General features: G+C 39.3%; 1 protein-coding gene across 1 annotated transcript in view; it reads right to left on the bottom strand.

Moving 5' to 3' along the window:
* Nucleotides 1-5,329, bottom strand: part of LOC126263283 (alpha-catulin) — a 417,508-nt gene extending 412,179 nt beyond the window's left edge. Inside the window, exon 1 of the mRNA XM_049960368.1 lies at nucleotides 5,243-5,329. Coding sequence (XP_049816325.1) covers nucleotides 5,243-5,329 — 87 coding nt within the window. The remainder of the gene's footprint in view (nucleotides 1-5,242) is intronic.
* Between the last annotated feature and the right edge of the window lie 14,372 nt (nucleotides 5,330-19,701).

Consider the following 19,701-nt stretch of genomic DNA (forward strand, 5'->3'; position numbering starts at 1 on the left):
TGAAGTCACAGTAATGTAAGCACTTCAGGTAACCAACGTTCACTTACATTTCTCCTTTAACCGTTTTGTTATGCAACTTCTGTCAACGCAATTCTTGGAAGTTACACTTAAGTAATACCACTGTCACATCTACGTATCTCAAATGCTTACTCCACTCTCAGTTTACAATTGCTAGAACCACAGTTCCCTCCTTAAGCCAAAACTACAAAAAAGACTAATGTAATGAGTGCTGCATTGCTTTGATCAAATAGCAGGAGAAGTGATGTTAATAAGTGCTCTGTTGCCATTCAGACAGAAAAAGACATTGTCAAATTTTAGGAGCACATGTTCTGATTGTCTGGCAGTTGAAACTAATTTTGACAGGTTTACAGCTGGCTGCATTCTGAACCAGTCATAAAATTGGTGTTAATATGGGTGTCAAAAGAACCATGCTAATTAACAAAAGATTTATGTGCAGCTCTGTTTAGACAGAGTGCCAAATCTGCATGTCCTCAAGTTCACATTTTGCATCTAGTTCAACAGTTATTTAATGTGAGAATGACAAAAGTATAAATATATACCCTTTTTGTAAACAACTGCTGCTTGTCTAGGCTCATTCCTACAGAACATATTTTGCTACTTGCACCTACAGCTTTATATTATCATTAGCACAAACTTGGAGTGTAAGAAACCACAGCATTACATAAAAGTGTAGAGCAAGTACATGTGCCTGTCTTGTTTAATATAAAAAAACTTAAATCTTACTTAGAAATAATTATAGGACTACTAACGATTTGGGTAGATGCTGACTCCAACGCTTTCCCTTATTTTCACCAGGTATGTACTACCTGATGGAACCCATTAATTTTGCTGTGACGATGACAGTGCATTTAAAAATAAGGTGTTTAATTGCTTGTTTCACTATTGTTTGTGTGTTTGACATGTTCCACACCCAGGAAGATCCCCTCTTTTGAGGGTCTATGGAATGTATAATTAATCTAATCAGTGACTGTTGTCTGTTCAACATCCCAAGAGTCAATAAATTACACTGTAATGCACAGTTGGAACTTATTAGAAATGACAGGGGGGGGGGGGGGCAGTACCTTATCTCCAACTGTGCCTTTGTGAAGTAGGTCTAAGAATAGCCAAAGCATAAAAAGCTAGTGAAGTATTCATTTTTGTAATAAATGCAGGCAATAACTGACAGGATTTAACATGGAGACTTTTCACACTAAAAGTGTTTCCAAAGAAAAAATTACAGAGAAAGTAAGTAGAGCGCATGGAACATGGGCGTACATTAGTTGCTTGCCATGTAACACAAAGTACTATTTATTTAACAAGAGACACACATTTTCTACATGGTTCTTAAAGCGAATCACTGAAAAATTAATAAACCAAAAATTCTGTGCCCTCCTTTATATAAACTCACTCTCACTCTCTCTCTACGTAGGCCCTGCTATGCTTAAACAGGACAAGCAATAAAGCGATATACCATTACCAATAACTATAAACTCACAAGCATATTTTGTGAGCCCAAAGGAGTTGTGAGTACAACTAAACATACACAAAGCATCTAATTCCTGAAGAGATCCTACAATCTACAGGGATAGCTGGAAGGTTACAGCTCAATATCCTATGGATGCAGTATCACTGAGCCATAGAAGGTGCCCAGTTTGGAATGTAACTGACCATGTTTTTGTTGAAGAAATAACCCCTGTGTTAGATTTGATCCCTTCTGTATCCAAAAATAGGTCCAGTTCTTTAATGAATGTGGCACCTGGCTTATTTTAATTTGTAATATGTTACTATGTAAATAATATTTACTTCATCTAGGAGGCTTGTATGTTTGTGTAAAGGGTGGCTTTTAGATGCTGGGAAAGTAAGATTAGCCTTTGAACATCCCACTAGTGATGAAACTGCTACAGGGGAAGCACATTCTCAATTGGGCCAAAAAAGTGGTTCATAGGTTGCCCTTTGCAGCACAATACTTGATATACAGCTGTTCGAATAAAGTGAAAGTAGATGATAAATATGTCTGCGATTTTCAGGTAGTATTGAGTAGCATCAGGGTACAACTCAGTTGCAGAACAACAAAGGAATCATTACTGTGTGTGGCTAAGAGTTGTGAGCCCGCAATTCAGATGGCTGCCCAGCTGGTAAGCTGTATATTGAAGTTTCACACCTCACAAGTTCTAAGAACAACAAATTAATCAGATTCTTGAAATGGTGTAAGAAATAGTGCAGATACAATTAAAACAATGAACAAGGACTAATACTGTTGAAGCAAGTGACTACAGGTACTTTGACAGTATTAACCACTGAATTAGAACCAAACTGTGCATATTGAGAATTGAGATGAGCATCTGCTAGGTAACTTACATATTGATGCATGGGTGATATATATGCATCATCCACAATGAGGCCAACAGCAGGCTCTTGAGATATACACAGTGTCAAAGCTAAACTACAATTGCTGTCAACCTTTAAGTTTAATAGTATTTAGTTGGTCACATGAACATATTTATGAAACTGTGAAGGCAAGTTTGGTGCCAGTATATCTGCAACCACAGGTCATAGTACCCGCACAAGTTACTTGCAAAGGGACGTTACTATGTGGCTGCAAGCTGTGTAAGTAATGAGAACACAGGGTTGCTGACATTCTGCATGATTCTATCATCTCTTACTGAACACAGTTGGAATCTCCTACAGTAGTCTTTATAGCAACAATATTATGGGACTACAAACCAAGATTAAAGTCAACAAATATACAGCAGCTAGCAGCTACCAAGTGAATCTAGAGGAGGACATTGTAAAGCTTCCATCTCAGCTGTTGTTTACATGGTTTTAATTCTGCAAAATTAAATCAAGTAAATATGTTCAAAATTAAATAAACTACATACACAAACAATAGTTGAGGCGGAATTGTCAAATGTCTTTCAACAAATACATGGTTGTGGTAAATCACATGAAGAAAATAATCTATAAATAGACACCACACACAATCTCAATATTTTTATATTGTGAAGCTGACATACTTTATGTATACTATGGTTATTTCTAGTCTATTAGACTGTGTATTTGTATATCAGGATAATGCATCCATTACCGAAACAGATGTTAGACATATCTCTGTGAAAATATTAGTTTCACAATTGCTTATGCGGCCAACAGGCATTCTTATATAAACAACACTCCGAAGTAAGATGGAAAATCAAGCCTCCTCACTGCCTTAGTAGACAGTTGGATTACATGAGCAATATTTCCATCTTGTGTGTCTTTACATGGCAATAGAGTTATGTTTGGCAGTCCACCAATCACAAATATTTTTTCCACCTGTTCCAATACTGTTACAGAAAATAACTTGACCACCAGGGGCACACAGGAAATAGTGAAAGTACATGTAATCAATACACACAGACAGCTTCCTTCAAACAGAACAAAATGAAACCATATGAGGCAGCAAAAAATGGTTCAAATGGCTCTGAGCACTATGGGACTCAACATCTGAGGTCACCAGCCCCCTAGAACTTAGAACTACTTAAACCTAACTAACGTAAGGACATCACACACCTCCATGCCTGAGGCAGGATTCGAACCTGCGACCGTAGCGGACGTGCGGTTCCAGACTGAAGCGCCTAGAACCATATGAGGCAGCATCCTGCTCTTTATTTGTGTAACAGTGGTGAACATATTAATCACGAGAACTGTCTTTGTAGGGTGCTCTACCTATATATTGTTTATTGTTACTAACCATATATTTACACAATACTTAAATCCCGCATCTTTCAGCCGTGTCAGGCAGGGGGATAGGGGGGGAGGTTACCGGTATTATTGCTGCTGCTGAGCTGTCCACTGGCTGGGAATGTTGAGGTTGTTAATATCTACTTATGATCAGCACTAACACATCTTTTCCATTCCTTTGACTTCTACACTCAGTAATAACATGTTCGTTTATGGCCCAAACATGTGAAGATACACAAACAGAGGTTGTGATTGAGGCACTGGGAAATCACTATGGTCAGATAATTTGCCCACAACTGCACTGTTAAGTTGTACAATGCTCTCTCAACACCAAGCATCTTCTGTCATTACATCCTCTTATTGCTGGACGTCTACATAACTTATGTTCAGAAAGATTGAGGATTAGAGACAGCCTCAATAACATTAACTTGTCACAGGACTATATTTTGTTTTCCTCAGTATGGAAGATAATTCACCATATCTCACACTTCACGTACCATGATATACACCGGTGGGTTAAAAAAAATCCACTATTTCTGGATGAAAGTTTTATGTGAATCGGTTCATCGTATTAGGTCGCAATATAATTAAATGTTAGCTCGAACATGTTCCAGAAACTGATTGTGGAGAAAGGTATATTGTAAGTTACTCTAAAAATAGTATTGAGAGAAGAAAATATAATTACAAAATTCATACATGAAACAATACTCCCAAATTCAATCTTGGCTATTTATGGGAGAGAACAGGTCTTAGGCATACATCCACAGAGGTAAGTGTTGAACACGGAAACAAAATATTTTGCACCACTTAACGCAGATATTAAACGAGATGGTTGTCAAAAAGTATTGGCTTTACAAGACAGAAAAATAGAATAGTGTTGATAAACACGATTCCATATTGCCAAGTAACGCAGTCTACTATTTTGATGGAATAGATATATACGTAAACGCCGAAACGACGCGTTATTTCGGGCTATCATTTGTGAGCCACATAATTATGTAACTATCAATAACGATGAAATACTGTGGAACGAAATGGTGAAAGAACGTTATATCGTGATTGTAGTTAATAAAAAAAAGCGGAAAAAAAATATCGAAGGAAAGCATTTTCTGCAATTGAAAACACACACGAATCATTTCAGTACACTGACATTAAAACTACTTGTGTGCTTCACAATGTCAATCTCTTGGAAAATAAATTTACGTGCAGTACTGAGCATCTAGTAACCCAATTAAGAGAAAAAAACATTAAACATCTGTTACTTCTGCGGCAAATTTGTAAAAATTTATGTTTATTTCATGACATTCTAATAAATTAAATCGTTCATCAAGCACTGTCATAAAAGCTGTTGTTTTATTTCTCGGAGCGTCACTGACAGCTAATAAAGCGTTGTCTATGCAAATATACACACACACACCCACTTCTCATTTGATACACACAACACAGAAAGGCGATATATGGCATATACGCTGCGCAGGTCATTCGTAAAAGATGTATATAGGTTTGAAAAGTTGTGCCCTACCTGTTTCACTAGCGGGATTAGAGTCTGTTCGATACTTTTAGTTTTAATTTCCAAGTTATTCTGCTCTATCGGCTTCTGTGCGGCCATGTTTGGCCGAATGCACTACAAACCAAAGTTATTGTTTGCCGTTGTCAAGCTTGACGTTATCAAAGACATTACATGAATCATAACCTTGTCCAGAAGTTGGCGAAATGCCCAATGAACAGTGAGGAAATGGCGATAATACGAGAAACCAAAAAAACACACAGACGCCTTTTGGATGTGCATTCTGTATAAGTGTTACCAATACTTAAAACAACTGCCTAGTTGGCAATTATCACGCAAATTCCAATCTCTTCAAAGAAAGGATTCATCATACAGACGTATGGAATTTATCAAATAAGAGCAGAGGAGCAACTACAGATACGCGCACTTTCGACATAGCTGCTGAAGGGGACAGCTTAATCGATAGAAATCAATTAACGTCGACCGATATTGATGGGTGCTAAGATCGCTGCCAACGTTTGTAAGCAAACAAAACTGCGTTAATACGTATTTATCTTCAGATTCGGTGGTGATACATGGAGTTAAATACCGCTAATATTATGTAAATGAGTTTAAAATCGCTTTATTTATTGCCATAAAATACTACCGTATGTTGCCGAGAACCTACAACTTTAGCCAATGAAACAAACTTACAGTCTGCCTACGTATTTAGATTTCTATCGATTTTATTTTTACCAGTATTGCCAAATTAGCTTTTTAGGAGATAACCCTGGCTTACTAACACCATTCAGTTTTTAGCCGGTAAATGAGTGTTTTAGCTGGGTTCCCGATGAATGGACTATTTCAGAATCATTTGCCTCCTTTTCCGCTTTTATGGACTGTGGGAAAGCATTAAAATCCTTGCTAGTCAAGGGAGAATTATCTGCATTGAACTAAGTTACAAAACGCGCATCAGTACCTGTCTCCCACGAAAATATATTATTAGATTGAATTAAACAGTATAACAAAGGAAACTAAAACTGTGCTGGCGTGTGCTTCGGGCACGTCAGCCTACACATACACAAGACCAAAAACGTAAATACGACATATAAACAGGTGAGACTGGAAACGCTATTGCAGCATAGCTGATATCAGGGAAGTTTCGCAAATACATAATAATGAAGGAAGCTGTACTAGCAAGAGGACTTCCATTTATGCAGGATCAGTCAGAAGTCATACGCTTCACAATTGCAACAAAAGATTTGCCAGCGACTGAATTGAGGTGACGAACATCGAACTTCTGTTCAGTGCAGTAATATGCTAAATGTAAGACGTAATGTAACACTAGTCCATATTTATGAAGTTTGTTCTATAAATATCTAGAAGCATTATTTATATTTTTAGTGTGAAAAAATAAAGTTATACATAAGAAATTGGCATGCAGATCTTTATTTAAATACACTTTTGCGTCAAAATATTAAGGATTTTTAAATGTGCTGATGTTTTGTGTGCATATCATAGAAATAAAATCTCAGACTGTTATATCTGCATTTGTAGTACAAGTACATCCAAAAATCATTTCTCCAATAAGATGCACAAGGCACACTACTAAATCTTAAGTGCTTTTCGGAAGCTTTACATTTTTGAATACTGGTGTCCGTACATTTCCTCACCAGCCATTAAAATAAAACGTTGCATTCAAGATACGATGCAAAATCCTGTGGAACAATATTCCCTGAAGTTATTTTAAACAGTTTCACATACTTGTTTTGAGTAAATGTGAGTAAATTATTTTTCAAAAGCATAAATTCAAAGTAAAAAAAGTTCCATGAAAGCAATATCAACGTTGATTACATTTTGGCTTGTCTGTGTATAAAATTTGATCGAATTATTCTTCTACAGTTGGAGTTGTCTAACAATATTGATCTTATTGCATTTTCGTATATGTCCATCACCTTCTTAAATACTTTTCACTATACTATTATTATTGCAGAAATATAACTATGCAACAATAAAATATGTTTTACGTCAGCTCTTTTCTGGCTTTTTTTATAGACACATTTAGATTATTTCGTTTTGGAGCGTTGGCAACACTTGTTGTTGCTTGTCTCTTGTGAGTTCATAAGTCCCATATTATGTGTTTTGTATGAAGTCATGAGAATTGGCAACAACTGAGAAGCAAACAGTTAGTTTGGATAGAAGATACACTTATACAAATTTTCAGACCTTTATGAATATTCTTAGTAGAAGTAATGTGAAACTGAGAAGAACACAATGAAGACACATTTGTGGAAGTAAGCTGGCAGATGAAAGAAACCCTAATGTAAACATGTGAAATGCAATGATGTGTGTGTGTGTGTGTCAAAAGGATAGATTTCAATCAGAATGAATTTTCAGTTATGAAGAAAAAAATTATTTATTCGCATATTCATGAGTTATCTCCGAATTTTCCATTCCAGAACACAGTTCTACAACTTTTAATAAGGATCACTGAGTCAAAATCTCTTACATCGAGCAGACTAATACTGTCATTGCCTTTCAAAAACTCTCGACTTTTGCCCTTCCAACAAAATTTGGAAAAAATAAGAAACACAGTGAAAATTAAAATAAACATATAAACTAAAAAATAACTAATTTATTGGCTTCTTAATGCTTGTACATGACCTCAATTTTTGTTATGCTTGGAAATTAAAAAGAAAAACGTATATAACAAGTTCATATTATTCCACTAATCGGCATTTTCTTCCACCAAAGCGTCCTCCAGAATGTCCACATAAAATTCATTGAAGTCATTGAAATGTTTCTTCCCATTTTTCCCATTTTGGTGATAGCTGTTGGTGCATAAAACAATTCATTAGTCTGTCTGTAGAATTTTCGTAAGTTTGTTCTTCAAAGCACTTGCAATATTTTATCGGACACTGTGTTTCTTATGCTGAAAAGGTCTTGCTTGTCAGTGCCGTTTTAACCGTGGATCAGCTCCTCTCAGTGGACTTCTTCTCCTTTTGCATCAAAAGGTGCGGTTTCCCGATGTATCCACTGGAATAACACATCAAGATTGTTTAAACTCCATGTATTGCCTGTAATATACGATTCTTGATAATGACAGATCGACTACGTTTGCACATATTCCAGTCTCACAAGAGAGTGTACATCTATCAGAGTCCATCAAGACAATAACAAATGGTACAAGTGTATTTCAAGATAATTTGTTCTCTGGTGAGCATTTATTTGACGTCACGGAGGTCACATTTTCTCCACGCCCTGCACCCACAGCATCACATAACAGACGACTTCATCCAGCTGATAGGAGCAACAGTTGGTGATCCACCTCAACGACAACACAGGATTGGTGCAACTCCGATCTGCACAGATCGTAAAACACCTCCTGAAAATGGAGTGCCTCCTACTTACTAACCACCTTAACTCTTTGAACATCTTTCATCAGCCAGTGGAGAGCAGGAAAAGGGGACATCTCATTCCCAGAATGATATTGTGGCAATTATCGACAGCCATATCATCAACAGCCATTCGTTCTTCAAGTTAGCTTCTTTGACTCTAAACTTAGCCAGTCACATATTGCTTGCTAGTATGCACTTCCTGTTATTCTGGCCTGGATTAAATGTAATAAAAGTGTACTTCAGTCACAAGTGTAGTTTCGGACTACTCTCCACTGGGTGTAGTGCATGAATACCCACAGATGTGACCACGTTTTTCCCTTGATTTCGCTTTTTCACCATTCCACGCCGTTTGTCTTTGTGAGACTTCGACTAAACAGTTACTAACAATGGATCAGCTTAAAACCAATGTTCCATTGACGCCACTTCTGCTGGATGTAACACATGTGACACAACAGTGCTCTTCTGTGCAACTACAACCGCAAAATCATCTTGTCTTGCCGACAAACATGCCACTGCTTGAACTTAACCCTTTTGAGACTTTGCCACCTTGGCGAGAATGCCACGCAACGTTGCCAGCCAGCTACAGACATCACTTTCTCTGGCAGCTATGGATCTACATTCACTTTACCAGAAAGACTTGCAGTGATCGAACATGAACATTACTCTTTCCCGAAACTCCAGCTGGCATGTGATTATTATTTCTGTTAAGTGTTTAGACTGTTTGTAGTTGTGTTTTCAAACGGCTTTTGCCACTACACACTGCACTTCGCCGCAATGGACTACTTCCATGCCTCCATTTGCTGCTCCTGTTGTGTGATACAAGAATGTCAGATAATTTCCAAATTTACCACAATCACTCAAGGACAAATCGTGACTTGGTTTGCACTGGTCGACAGTATTTTGTACATCCATGGGATCCACAATGATGGTGCTAAATTCGTGTACCTCATTGGCCAGTTGCTTGAACACACCAGCCTGGTAAATGACCTAAAATCTCGCCATCTGTCTAGCCTAAATAGGCCAGCACACAGGACATTATTATCGAGCGCCTGTCTCGCTCGCCAGCGGACGCATATCATACATGAAGAGCAGCAGGACAACAAATTACTGTCGCAGCACTAGTGCAGATTGCGCACACTTGTCAGCCTTGAAGTGATTCGAGATGTAGCCCTATGGACTTGTAGGTGAAGAAGTTACCTCAGGACCTGCAACTACAACTATTATCTCAAGTCGCTGAGCCTTTGAACTCCCAACTGTAGCTCTCTGACCAATCACACTACACAGTAAGACATCACCAGTTCTTGCCCTCAGCGAGTCGTCCTGTGTTGGGCACAATTAGCAACAGTGCTTCAACCACTCCCTTTGCCTCTCGCCCATATAGCAGGGGCCAAGCGAAATCGCGCTTGACACTAGACAGCTTCATGCTGCCACCTGGGAGCAATCCATTGGTTCTACCATTTCTGGATCCCCACGCTGCTCCCTCCATCGACGAAAGTCCACTGCTAGTAGCCAGTGTAGCACAGCAGATGGTGCGAGTGACTCTCATCGTGTACTCCACACCTTGTCTGCCAACTATTCTGGCTCCATGTGATGTTTGGTGATGCTGCGAGGAACTGTCAACCTCCTTGTGTGTACAGCACCCAAACATGCCACATGGGCCAGTCTAGGCACTTTGTCCAGTGTCGCTGCAATAGGGCGCCACCTCCAAGATCAGTCATCATCCCTTGTATCTTCACCCTCCAACAGACTTTGCATTCTCGATTGAGCTACTTATATGCAGTTCCTTGTCGACACTGGTGCCAATTCAAGTGTCATCCGTCCCTCCATAGCCTCTCTGAGCCTTCTACCATCGTCCGTGGTTCCAGGGCAGCCAACAGCTCCAATATCACTGTCAACAGTGCCGCCAGTTTTCGGCTCCAGCTTATGTCCAAGCTCCAATTCCACATCACTGACATTCATGGTGCGGTCCTCAGGTTCAATATACTTAGACATTCGTGCAACAGCCTTGCTTCATGACACTTTGGGCTCATGCATTCCTGCTTTCTTTGCTTCCTCCACCACTACCTCACCTGTGGCCCACAGTGACCTTCTCACCACATAGTGTTCTGAGAGATCTCACCTGACAGCTTCTCTTGTCAGTTTCCTCACTGATCTTTTGACTCAACAGCAAGACATAGATGCATTACGTGCCAACAAAAACAACAACAACAACAACATCCGTCGGCTGATGACCCGTGCTTCAGCTAATTTGGTGCATGCTCTCCACAAGTTCAAAGAGTGAATGAATGAATGAATGAATGAAATTTTATTGTCGTTTAGCTATTACAGCAATTGACAAAGTCAAGTTACACATATACAAGTTATACAGCATATATACATGGGTTAAAGATCAATATGTGACATAAGTTTTACATAAAATACAATATTTAAAATGAAATAATATGAAAACATTGCATCATAACTGATTCAATTAAAGAAATTATGCTACACTCTCCAAATCGGTACCACTATGATATTTTACAGTCGTAAAATTCCTGAAGTGAGTAGTATGGGTTTGCAGCTAACCAACTGAACAATTTGTCTTTAAATACATCAAATGGAGCTTCTACCCATTCTAGTGGCAAATTATTAAACATCTTCATACCCACCACTTCGTAGCTGTTCAATGACTTGGATAATCTGTAGTAAGGTATGTCAAGATTGCTACTATTCCTGGTTCCATGAAAGTGTACATCTCTTCTACGCTGGTATTCTGATAAGTTGCTCTTTATATGCAGTAGGGCAGTGTAAATATACATGTTTATCACAGTTAATATTTTTAAGTTGATAAACAGTGGTTTGCAATGGGCCAGTTTATCACTGTTTGTGATAATTCGAATTACTTTCTTCTGAAGTACCAGAATGTCCTGAATGTGTGAGCTATTGCCCCATATTAGAAGCCCATAAGATATAATATTTTGAAAAAAAGCAAAGTAGGCTGATCTTACATAGGCCGCAGGTACATGGTTTATTAAATTCTTTAACAAATACACCACTCTAGACAGCCTTGCACTAATGTATTTAATATGTGGCTCCCAAGTCAGTTTAGTATCTATAACAATACCTAAGAACTTAACACTATTCTTGAAGTCTTCTGCTGGCGGATCTCTCAAACTAAATACAATCTTTTGAGTTTTACTTTCATTAAGCAGGAACCCATTAGCTCGGAACCAGACTGATGCCTGTGATATTGTGTCATTTGCCACAGTTTGGAGCATATCAATGTCTGAGCTGATATTGAAAAAAGTGGTATCATCTGCATAGAGAATGGAGTGAGTATTTATGTAGGATGGTAGATCATTTGTCATTAGGATAAATAGCAGAGGTCCTAATACTGAGCCTTGTGGCACACCGCACTTAACTTCAGCTAGCTGTGATCTCTGTTTACCAATACAAACAATTTGTCTACGGTTGCTGAGGAAAGATTCAAAAATGTTGTCGACTTCACTGTTTGTGATTCCGTAATAAACTAGTTTGTTGAGGAGTGAAATATGCTCCACAGAATCACAAAATGTAGCCTGAGCAAAATTTTTTCTTTCATAAGCATTAAGCACTTTTTTAATCAGGGAGTCAATGGCATGGACTGTGGATTTGCCCTTCCTAAAGCCAAATTGTACCAGAGTAATAATGTTATTACATGTCAGATAATCACACAACTGGGAGTAGATGATGGATTCCAAAACTTTAGATAAAATAGGTGTCAGGGATATTGGGCGATAGCTAGATGGGCAATTTTTGTCTCCGTTATTGTAAATGGGCACTACCCTGGATAATTTTAATACTTCTGGGAATACTCCTTCAATTAGACATCTATTTATACATTTAGTAAGAGGACATACTATGTAGCCTGCTTCAGGACCACCTTATGTTGAGTGTCCTGCCAACTCATTTGCTGGCTCTTGTTCACCAGCCACATTCCAACCATGCAGGATCAGTGACTCTTATTCCCCTAGTGTTTCATGTGATGTTCCTTTTCCCCTCGTGGGAAACCATACATGAGTCCGTCCAGCACCTGTGAACCACATGCTGACATGACATCTAATGGTATCTGCTACTGATTAACTTCCACAGAAGGTTCTCCCATATGGTTCAAAGTTAGATGTCTTATTGCTTCAAAACTATATCATACAAAGTCCGTCATGCAAGGCCCATGTGATAGCAGCTTGTCATCCGCAGTCCACCTTGTTCCTAAGAAAGCTTTTGATTATATGGAGATTATTGTAAACTCAATGCACGTACTGTTATTGACAACTATTCAATACCTCACATTCAAGTCTTGCATGATGTCTACATGGCATTCAGTTCTTTAGTGTTACTGACTGTCGAAAGGCTTACCATAATTTCTGATGCACAAAGACTATATTTCAAAGGCTGCCATTAACACACCATTTGGCCTGTTTCAATGTTGCTTTATGCTTATCGCCTGAAGAATGCTGCCAAATGTGGCAGTGGTTTATCGATTCCATGGTGTTTTCATTACCATTTTGTTATCCTTACTTATATGATATCCTCATCTCCTCTGACTCCTCCTAGGAACATGAGTGACACTTATCTTAGGTATTCAAAGTTCTTTTGGATAACAGTTTTGAGATCAACCACAAGGAGCCACAACTTTGACGCTGCAATGTTACCTTCCTCAGCCACACTATCACCCCGGTGGAGTCCATCTGATGTCCGACCACATGGCTTTCATTAGTGAACTGGCTCTACTTGAAACTTACCTGATCTCAGACACTTTCCTGGCATGGTGAACTTTTACCAGTGTCATATTCCTTATGATGCTTCTCTTCATGCTCCCCTGACAGATGCCCTGGTGGGTGAAAACACCTCCGTCACATGCTAGGTACAATGGTCCAAGATCATGACATGCACATTCAATGACCTCAAGCCAGCTCTTACTGACACCATCATTCTCATGCACCAAATTGCAGATGCTCATATTTCCACCACTGTTGACAAAAGTGAATCTTTGATCAATGCTGTCTTACAACAACAGGTCAGTGACACCTCACAGCTGCTCCATTTATTTTCCAAAAGACTTTCTTCTTCACAACACAAATGGTCAGCCTTCGGCAGAGAACTATTAATGATCTACAAGGATGTCTATTACTTTTCCAAAAGACTTTCTTCCTCACAATGCAAATGGTCAGCCTTTGACAGAGAACTATTAATGATCTATGAGGATGTCCACTACTTTTCTGAGGACATAGAGGGCGAGAGGTCACTGTTTTTACCAATGACAGGCCTCTCACAGATGTCATTCATGACTTTGTAGCCCCGTGGCCAATTTGATCCTCCCCACCCCCACCCCTCTGCCATTTCTGGCACGTGGGCCTTATCTGCCAATATAACACTGATGTCCGCTACATTAGAGGTGCTTACAAGGTTGTGGCTGACTATCATGTGTGTAGTCTGTTTTCTCCCCACTCAACTTAAATGAACTGGTTCATGAGTTAGTTCAGGACCCTGCTATCCAAGACTTATTATGTGATACCTCTTCCTCTTTCGCTGTTGAACCACTTCATATCCTCAGTTCTACTTTATTGGTTTTGTGTGACACATCAACAGGTACACACCATCTGGTGGTCCCTGCATCTATTTGACTTAAGAATTTTTTGGCCATACACGAGATGGTGCACCCTAGCATCAAGGCTACCACTAACCTGCTAACTGAGCATTTTGTCTGGCTGGAATTCAAAGAGATTGTCGTGTTTGGGGTCGCATGTGTTTACCCTGCTGATGCAGTAAAGTTAGCCATCACATTCACGTAAAGTTAGCCATCCTGTCCAATCTTCTCCAGGGCATTTCTATATCCAAAAAGCCAAGTTTCACCAAATCCAGCTCGACCTCATTGGGCATCTGCCCCTTCTCATGGATTTAAGTACACCCTCTACATGACTGACAACACAAGCAGATGGGCAGAAGCTATACTCCTTATTGACATATCAGCTGATTAAATTGTGTGAGACTTTGTCAATACCTGGATTTCTTGTTTTGATTGCTCCTCCTCCATCACAACTGATCAGGGGAGACAGTTCAGTTTGTGTCTCTACTCCTTTCCAAGCTGTAATCTTTCTGCAATGCCAACATATTCCACACCATGGCCCATCACCCTCAAAGTAAGAGGTTGATCAAGTGTTTTCATTGCACCCTGAAAGGTGCCCTGATGCCCCATGCCAGATCCTGGGATGAAGCACTACCTTGGATGCTTCTTTGTGTCCATACTGCTTTCAAAGACAACCTCAACTCCTCGTTGGCCAAGCTCCTTTTTGGTGAGCTCCTGTTACTTCTGGCCAAATTTGTTGAAGACTCTACTCCTCTTGCTACGTCTGAGCTCTCTACTCTCGTTAAAAGTGCATCCATTCTCACATTGCCCAACTGCACATTCCCACCCACTCCCTCCTCCTTGTCCCCACTCCACATCTCTCATATTATTTATATAAAGTCTTTGCATAAAAACCTCAGCCAGTGAAAGTTTGTTATGCCCTGCGATGACTCTGTTTGCATAGCCTTGCAGTCCCCATACTCAGGATCACACTGAATACTCGGCCAAACTGACAATACTACAGACATTTACCTGCATGGCAAACATCAAATAGTTTTGCTCAACAGGGTTAAACCAGTGCGGACATTTATATTTATTCATTTATTTGCTACTTTGATTTAGTCTGTTCTCTATACAAGAGAACATTGTCATGAATATAGCACATAATATTTTAAAATAATTTAAAATGTGTTAGTAATAACTAAGCATTATGCTGTTTAAGGGGGATGGGGAATCTACATAGAACATCTACATAAAAAAATAATAACTACAAGGAAAATGTCTACATTTGGCCCATTGGTGCACAGATCTCTGTTTATCCAGAATCCAGGAGGCACAAGATACTGGTCTATTATGCTGTGCAGCATTGGTAGGTCACACTTTTTGTAATTCAATTATGGACTACACTACTACAACACTACACTACGTTACACAACACTACTGTACTTGGTATCAGAACCAAGCTGGGTTTCCCTTTTGTCTAGACCGCATCAGGTGCAACTCAAGATTCTCAGGGGCTATGATGCTGTGCCACCCAAGTTGTAGAGATTGGGAGATGGCTGTCAGGGTCTCTCCCCCCAAGGCTTGTCTCCTCATTGCTTCCAGAAAGTTGTTGTAGGTGGATGTTCTGCTTTGGTATATCTTGTTATCATGATGTAAGGCCTCCTACTGGTTGTCTCTCAGCCATGTAGGCTTGCAGTTCATAAGATGATATCTTAGCTGTCCAACAAGTTCAACTAATGCCCCAGCCCCTTAGTTCTTATTGTGTTATAAACTACTGCACTTCCAAATACCTTCTGGTCCTGGTCCGTAACATTTTGTCTAATGGCAGATTCCCAGAATATGTGTTCCGGGGTGCCGATTGTTCCACATTCACAAGTGTCAGTGGTGCACTGTCATATTTTTAGTAAGTCGCTGGGATATGGGCCAGGTCATACTTCCTTGGTCAGAAGGAAGTATGTTATTCTTGTTCAGGGTGGAAACTCAACGAGAACCCTGTCTCACCCCCTGCCCTAGATGAGCTCCCCACAAGTGCTGATTACTTCTCTGAGTGCCTAGCTCTGCAGCCTCCCATATGTGCTACCATAGTGCTTCCTCAAACTTGATTGCTGTGAGTGATGTGCTTCCTCACACCATGCTCATTACCCTCACCTCCAAGTGTCAAGGTTTCTACAACCCCCCCCCCCCTCTCCCCCACACCCTCCATGACTGTCCTCAACTACGAGTGCTGCGAGTGAAGTGCTTACTCCTCTGGTGCCTTTTACTACATCATGTCATCACTTTCCATGATGTTGTGAGCACTCTTTGTGCTTTATGCACCCCCACACCCCCCCTGATGACCTGACCACCTGCCATGTTATCCTACTCCCTTCCTACCGTACCATGTTCCCACCAGCTTCCCACTGGTATCAATGGCAACAACATCTCTGCATCCTTTGATGCCTACTGCTGTCTTACAGTTTATGTTGCTGTCTAGCTTGGGATCAGCTGATCCCCTTGTCTCAAGCAAGTCACCCATGTCACTCACCATGCTGACTACAAGACTATAAGATCTCCTCGGTCAGCATTGAGCCATGACTCTCCATGAGAAACAGTCCAGCCATGCCTCCCACTGGAGCCAGCCACAGCACAATTGGTCATATAACTGTAGTGACTTCCAACTAACTGCCACCTCCTACTGTCACCTGACGTGTCTATGCTTCTTTTCCTCCCACTTGCTCTGCACTGTTTGGGGGGAAGGGGGTCAGGGGTCTCTGAGGTGACTATCAACAGCCACACCATTGACAGCTTTCTGTTCTTTTCAGTTAGCATCTATGATTCTAACTTAGTTGGTGGGTCATATTGTTTAGTATGTGCTTCCTGTTATTCTGTTCTGAGTTACATGCCATGAAAGTATGCTTCAGTCATAAGAGTGGAGTCATTTTACTCTCCACCAGGTGTAGTGCGCAAATATCCCCAAGTCACACTTCACAATCTTCCACATACTCAATGATTATGTGAATGAAATTTTTTGCTTTTTTACTGGCACTTTACCAGATGGGCAACATAAATTTGTAGGTAATAATAATAATAATAATAATAATAATAATAATAATAATAATAATAGAATACAAAGACACAAATACAGACATTAGACCATTCTTGCATAGACCACCAAATAACCCACAAGTCGAAACAACAATAACAACTATCAACACAATCATACACAACAAAATAAATGAAAATACAACAATGGAAGAGTTACAACTACTGGTTTATGTAGGAGCACTCACTACACTAAATATACACACTAGGCAGAGATCAGAACCAACCAACACACAGAAGAAACCCACAAAACCAGCATGGCAACACAGGCTACAGATCAGAATAGAAAAACTGAGAAAAGACATCGGACAGCTAACACAATTTATAAGAAATGAAATATCAGACAAAAAACGAAAAAGGTTAGGTAAAATCTCACAACAAGAAGCAATGGAGCAATTAGATGAAAAGAAGCAGAAGTTACAAGCATTGGCCAAACGACTTAGAAGATACAAAAAAAGTGAAAATAGAAGGAAACAAAACCAAACATTCAACACAAACCAAAAGAAATTTTACCAGACAATAGATAACACACACATTAAAATAGACAATCCACCAAACATAACAGACATGGAACACTTCTGGAGCAACATATGGTCAAACCCGGTACAACATAACAGGCATGCACGGTGGATACAAGCAGAAACAGACTCATACAAGATGATACCACAAATGCCTGAAGTTATAATTTTGCAACATGAAGTCACCCGAGCAATTAATTCTACGCACAATTGGAAAGCCCCTGGAAATGATAAAATAGCAAATTTCTGGCTAAAGAAGTTCACCTCAACACATTCACATCTAACTAAATTATTTAACAGTTACATTGCAGACCCATACACATTCCCTGATACACTTACACATGGAATAACCTATCTGAAACCTAAAGATCAAGCAGACACAGCAAACCCAGCTAAATATCGCCCCATAACATGCTTACCAACAATCTACAAAATATTAACTTCAGTCATTACACAGAAATTAATGACACATACAACACAGAACAAAATTATAAATGAAGAACAAAAAGGCTGTTGCAAAGGAGCACGAGGATGTAAAGAGCAACTGATAATAGATGCAGAGGTGACATATCAAGCTAAAACTAAACAAAGGTCACTACACTACGCATACATTGATTACCAAAAAGCTTCTGATAGTGTACCCCACTCATGGTTACTACAGATATTGGAAATATACAAAGTAGATCCTAAATTGATGCAGTTCCTAAACATAGTTATGAAAAACTGGAAAACCACACTTAATATCCAAACAAACTCTAATAATATCACATCACAGCCAATACAGATTAAGCGTGGAATATACCAAGGAGACTCATTAAGTCCTTTCTGGTTCTGCCTTGCTCTGAACCCACTATCCAACATGCTAAACAATACAAATTATGGATACAATATTACTGGAACATACCCACACAAAATCACACATTTGCTATACATGGATGATCTAAAACTACTGGCAGCAACCAATCAACAACTCAACCAATTACTAAAGATAACAGAAGGATTCAGCAATGATATAAGTATGGCTTTTGGAACAGACAAATGTAAGAAAAATAGCATAGTCAAGGGAAAACACACTAAACAAGAAGATTACATATTGGATAACAGCGACTGCATAGAAGCGATGGAAAAAACGGATGCCTATAAATATCTAGGATACAGGCAAAAAATAGGAATAGATAATACAAATATTAAAGAAGAACTAAAAGAAAAATATAGACAAAGACTAACAAAAATACTGAAAACAGAACTGACAGCAAGAAACAAGACAAAAGCTATAAATACGTATGCCATACCAATATTGACCTACTCATTTGGAGTAGTGAAATGGAGTAACACAGACCTAGAAGCACTCAATACACTTACACGATCACAATGCCACAAATATAGAATACATCACATACATTCAGCAACAGAAAGATTCACATTAAGCAGAAAGGAAGGAGGAAGGGGATTTATCGACATAGAAAACCTACATTATGGACAGGTAGACAATTTAAGAAAATTCTTTCTAGAACGAGCAGAAACTAGCAAAATACACAAGGCAATCACTCATATAAATACATCGGCTACACCACTGCAATTTCATAACCACTTCTACAACCCTTTAGATCACATAACATCAACAGATACGAAGAAAGCAAATTGGAAAAAGAAAACACTTCATGGCAAGCACCCATATCATCTAACACAGCCACACATCGATCAAGACGCATCCAACACATGGCTAAGAAAAGGCAATATATACAGTGAGACAGAAGGATTCATGATTGCAATACAGGATCAAACAATAAACACCAGGTATTTCAGCAAGCATATTATTAAAGATCCCAATACCACAACAGATAAATGCAGACTTTGTAAACAACAAATAGAAACAGTAGATCACATCACAAGCGGATGTACAATACTAGC

The sequence above is a fragment of the Schistocerca nitens genome, chromosome 6 (assembly GCF_023898315.1).
Source record: "Schistocerca nitens isolate TAMUIC-IGC-003100 chromosome 6, iqSchNite1.1, whole genome shotgun sequence".
NCBI classification, from domain to species: Eukaryota; Metazoa; Arthropoda; class Insecta; order Orthoptera; family Acrididae; genus Schistocerca; species Schistocerca nitens.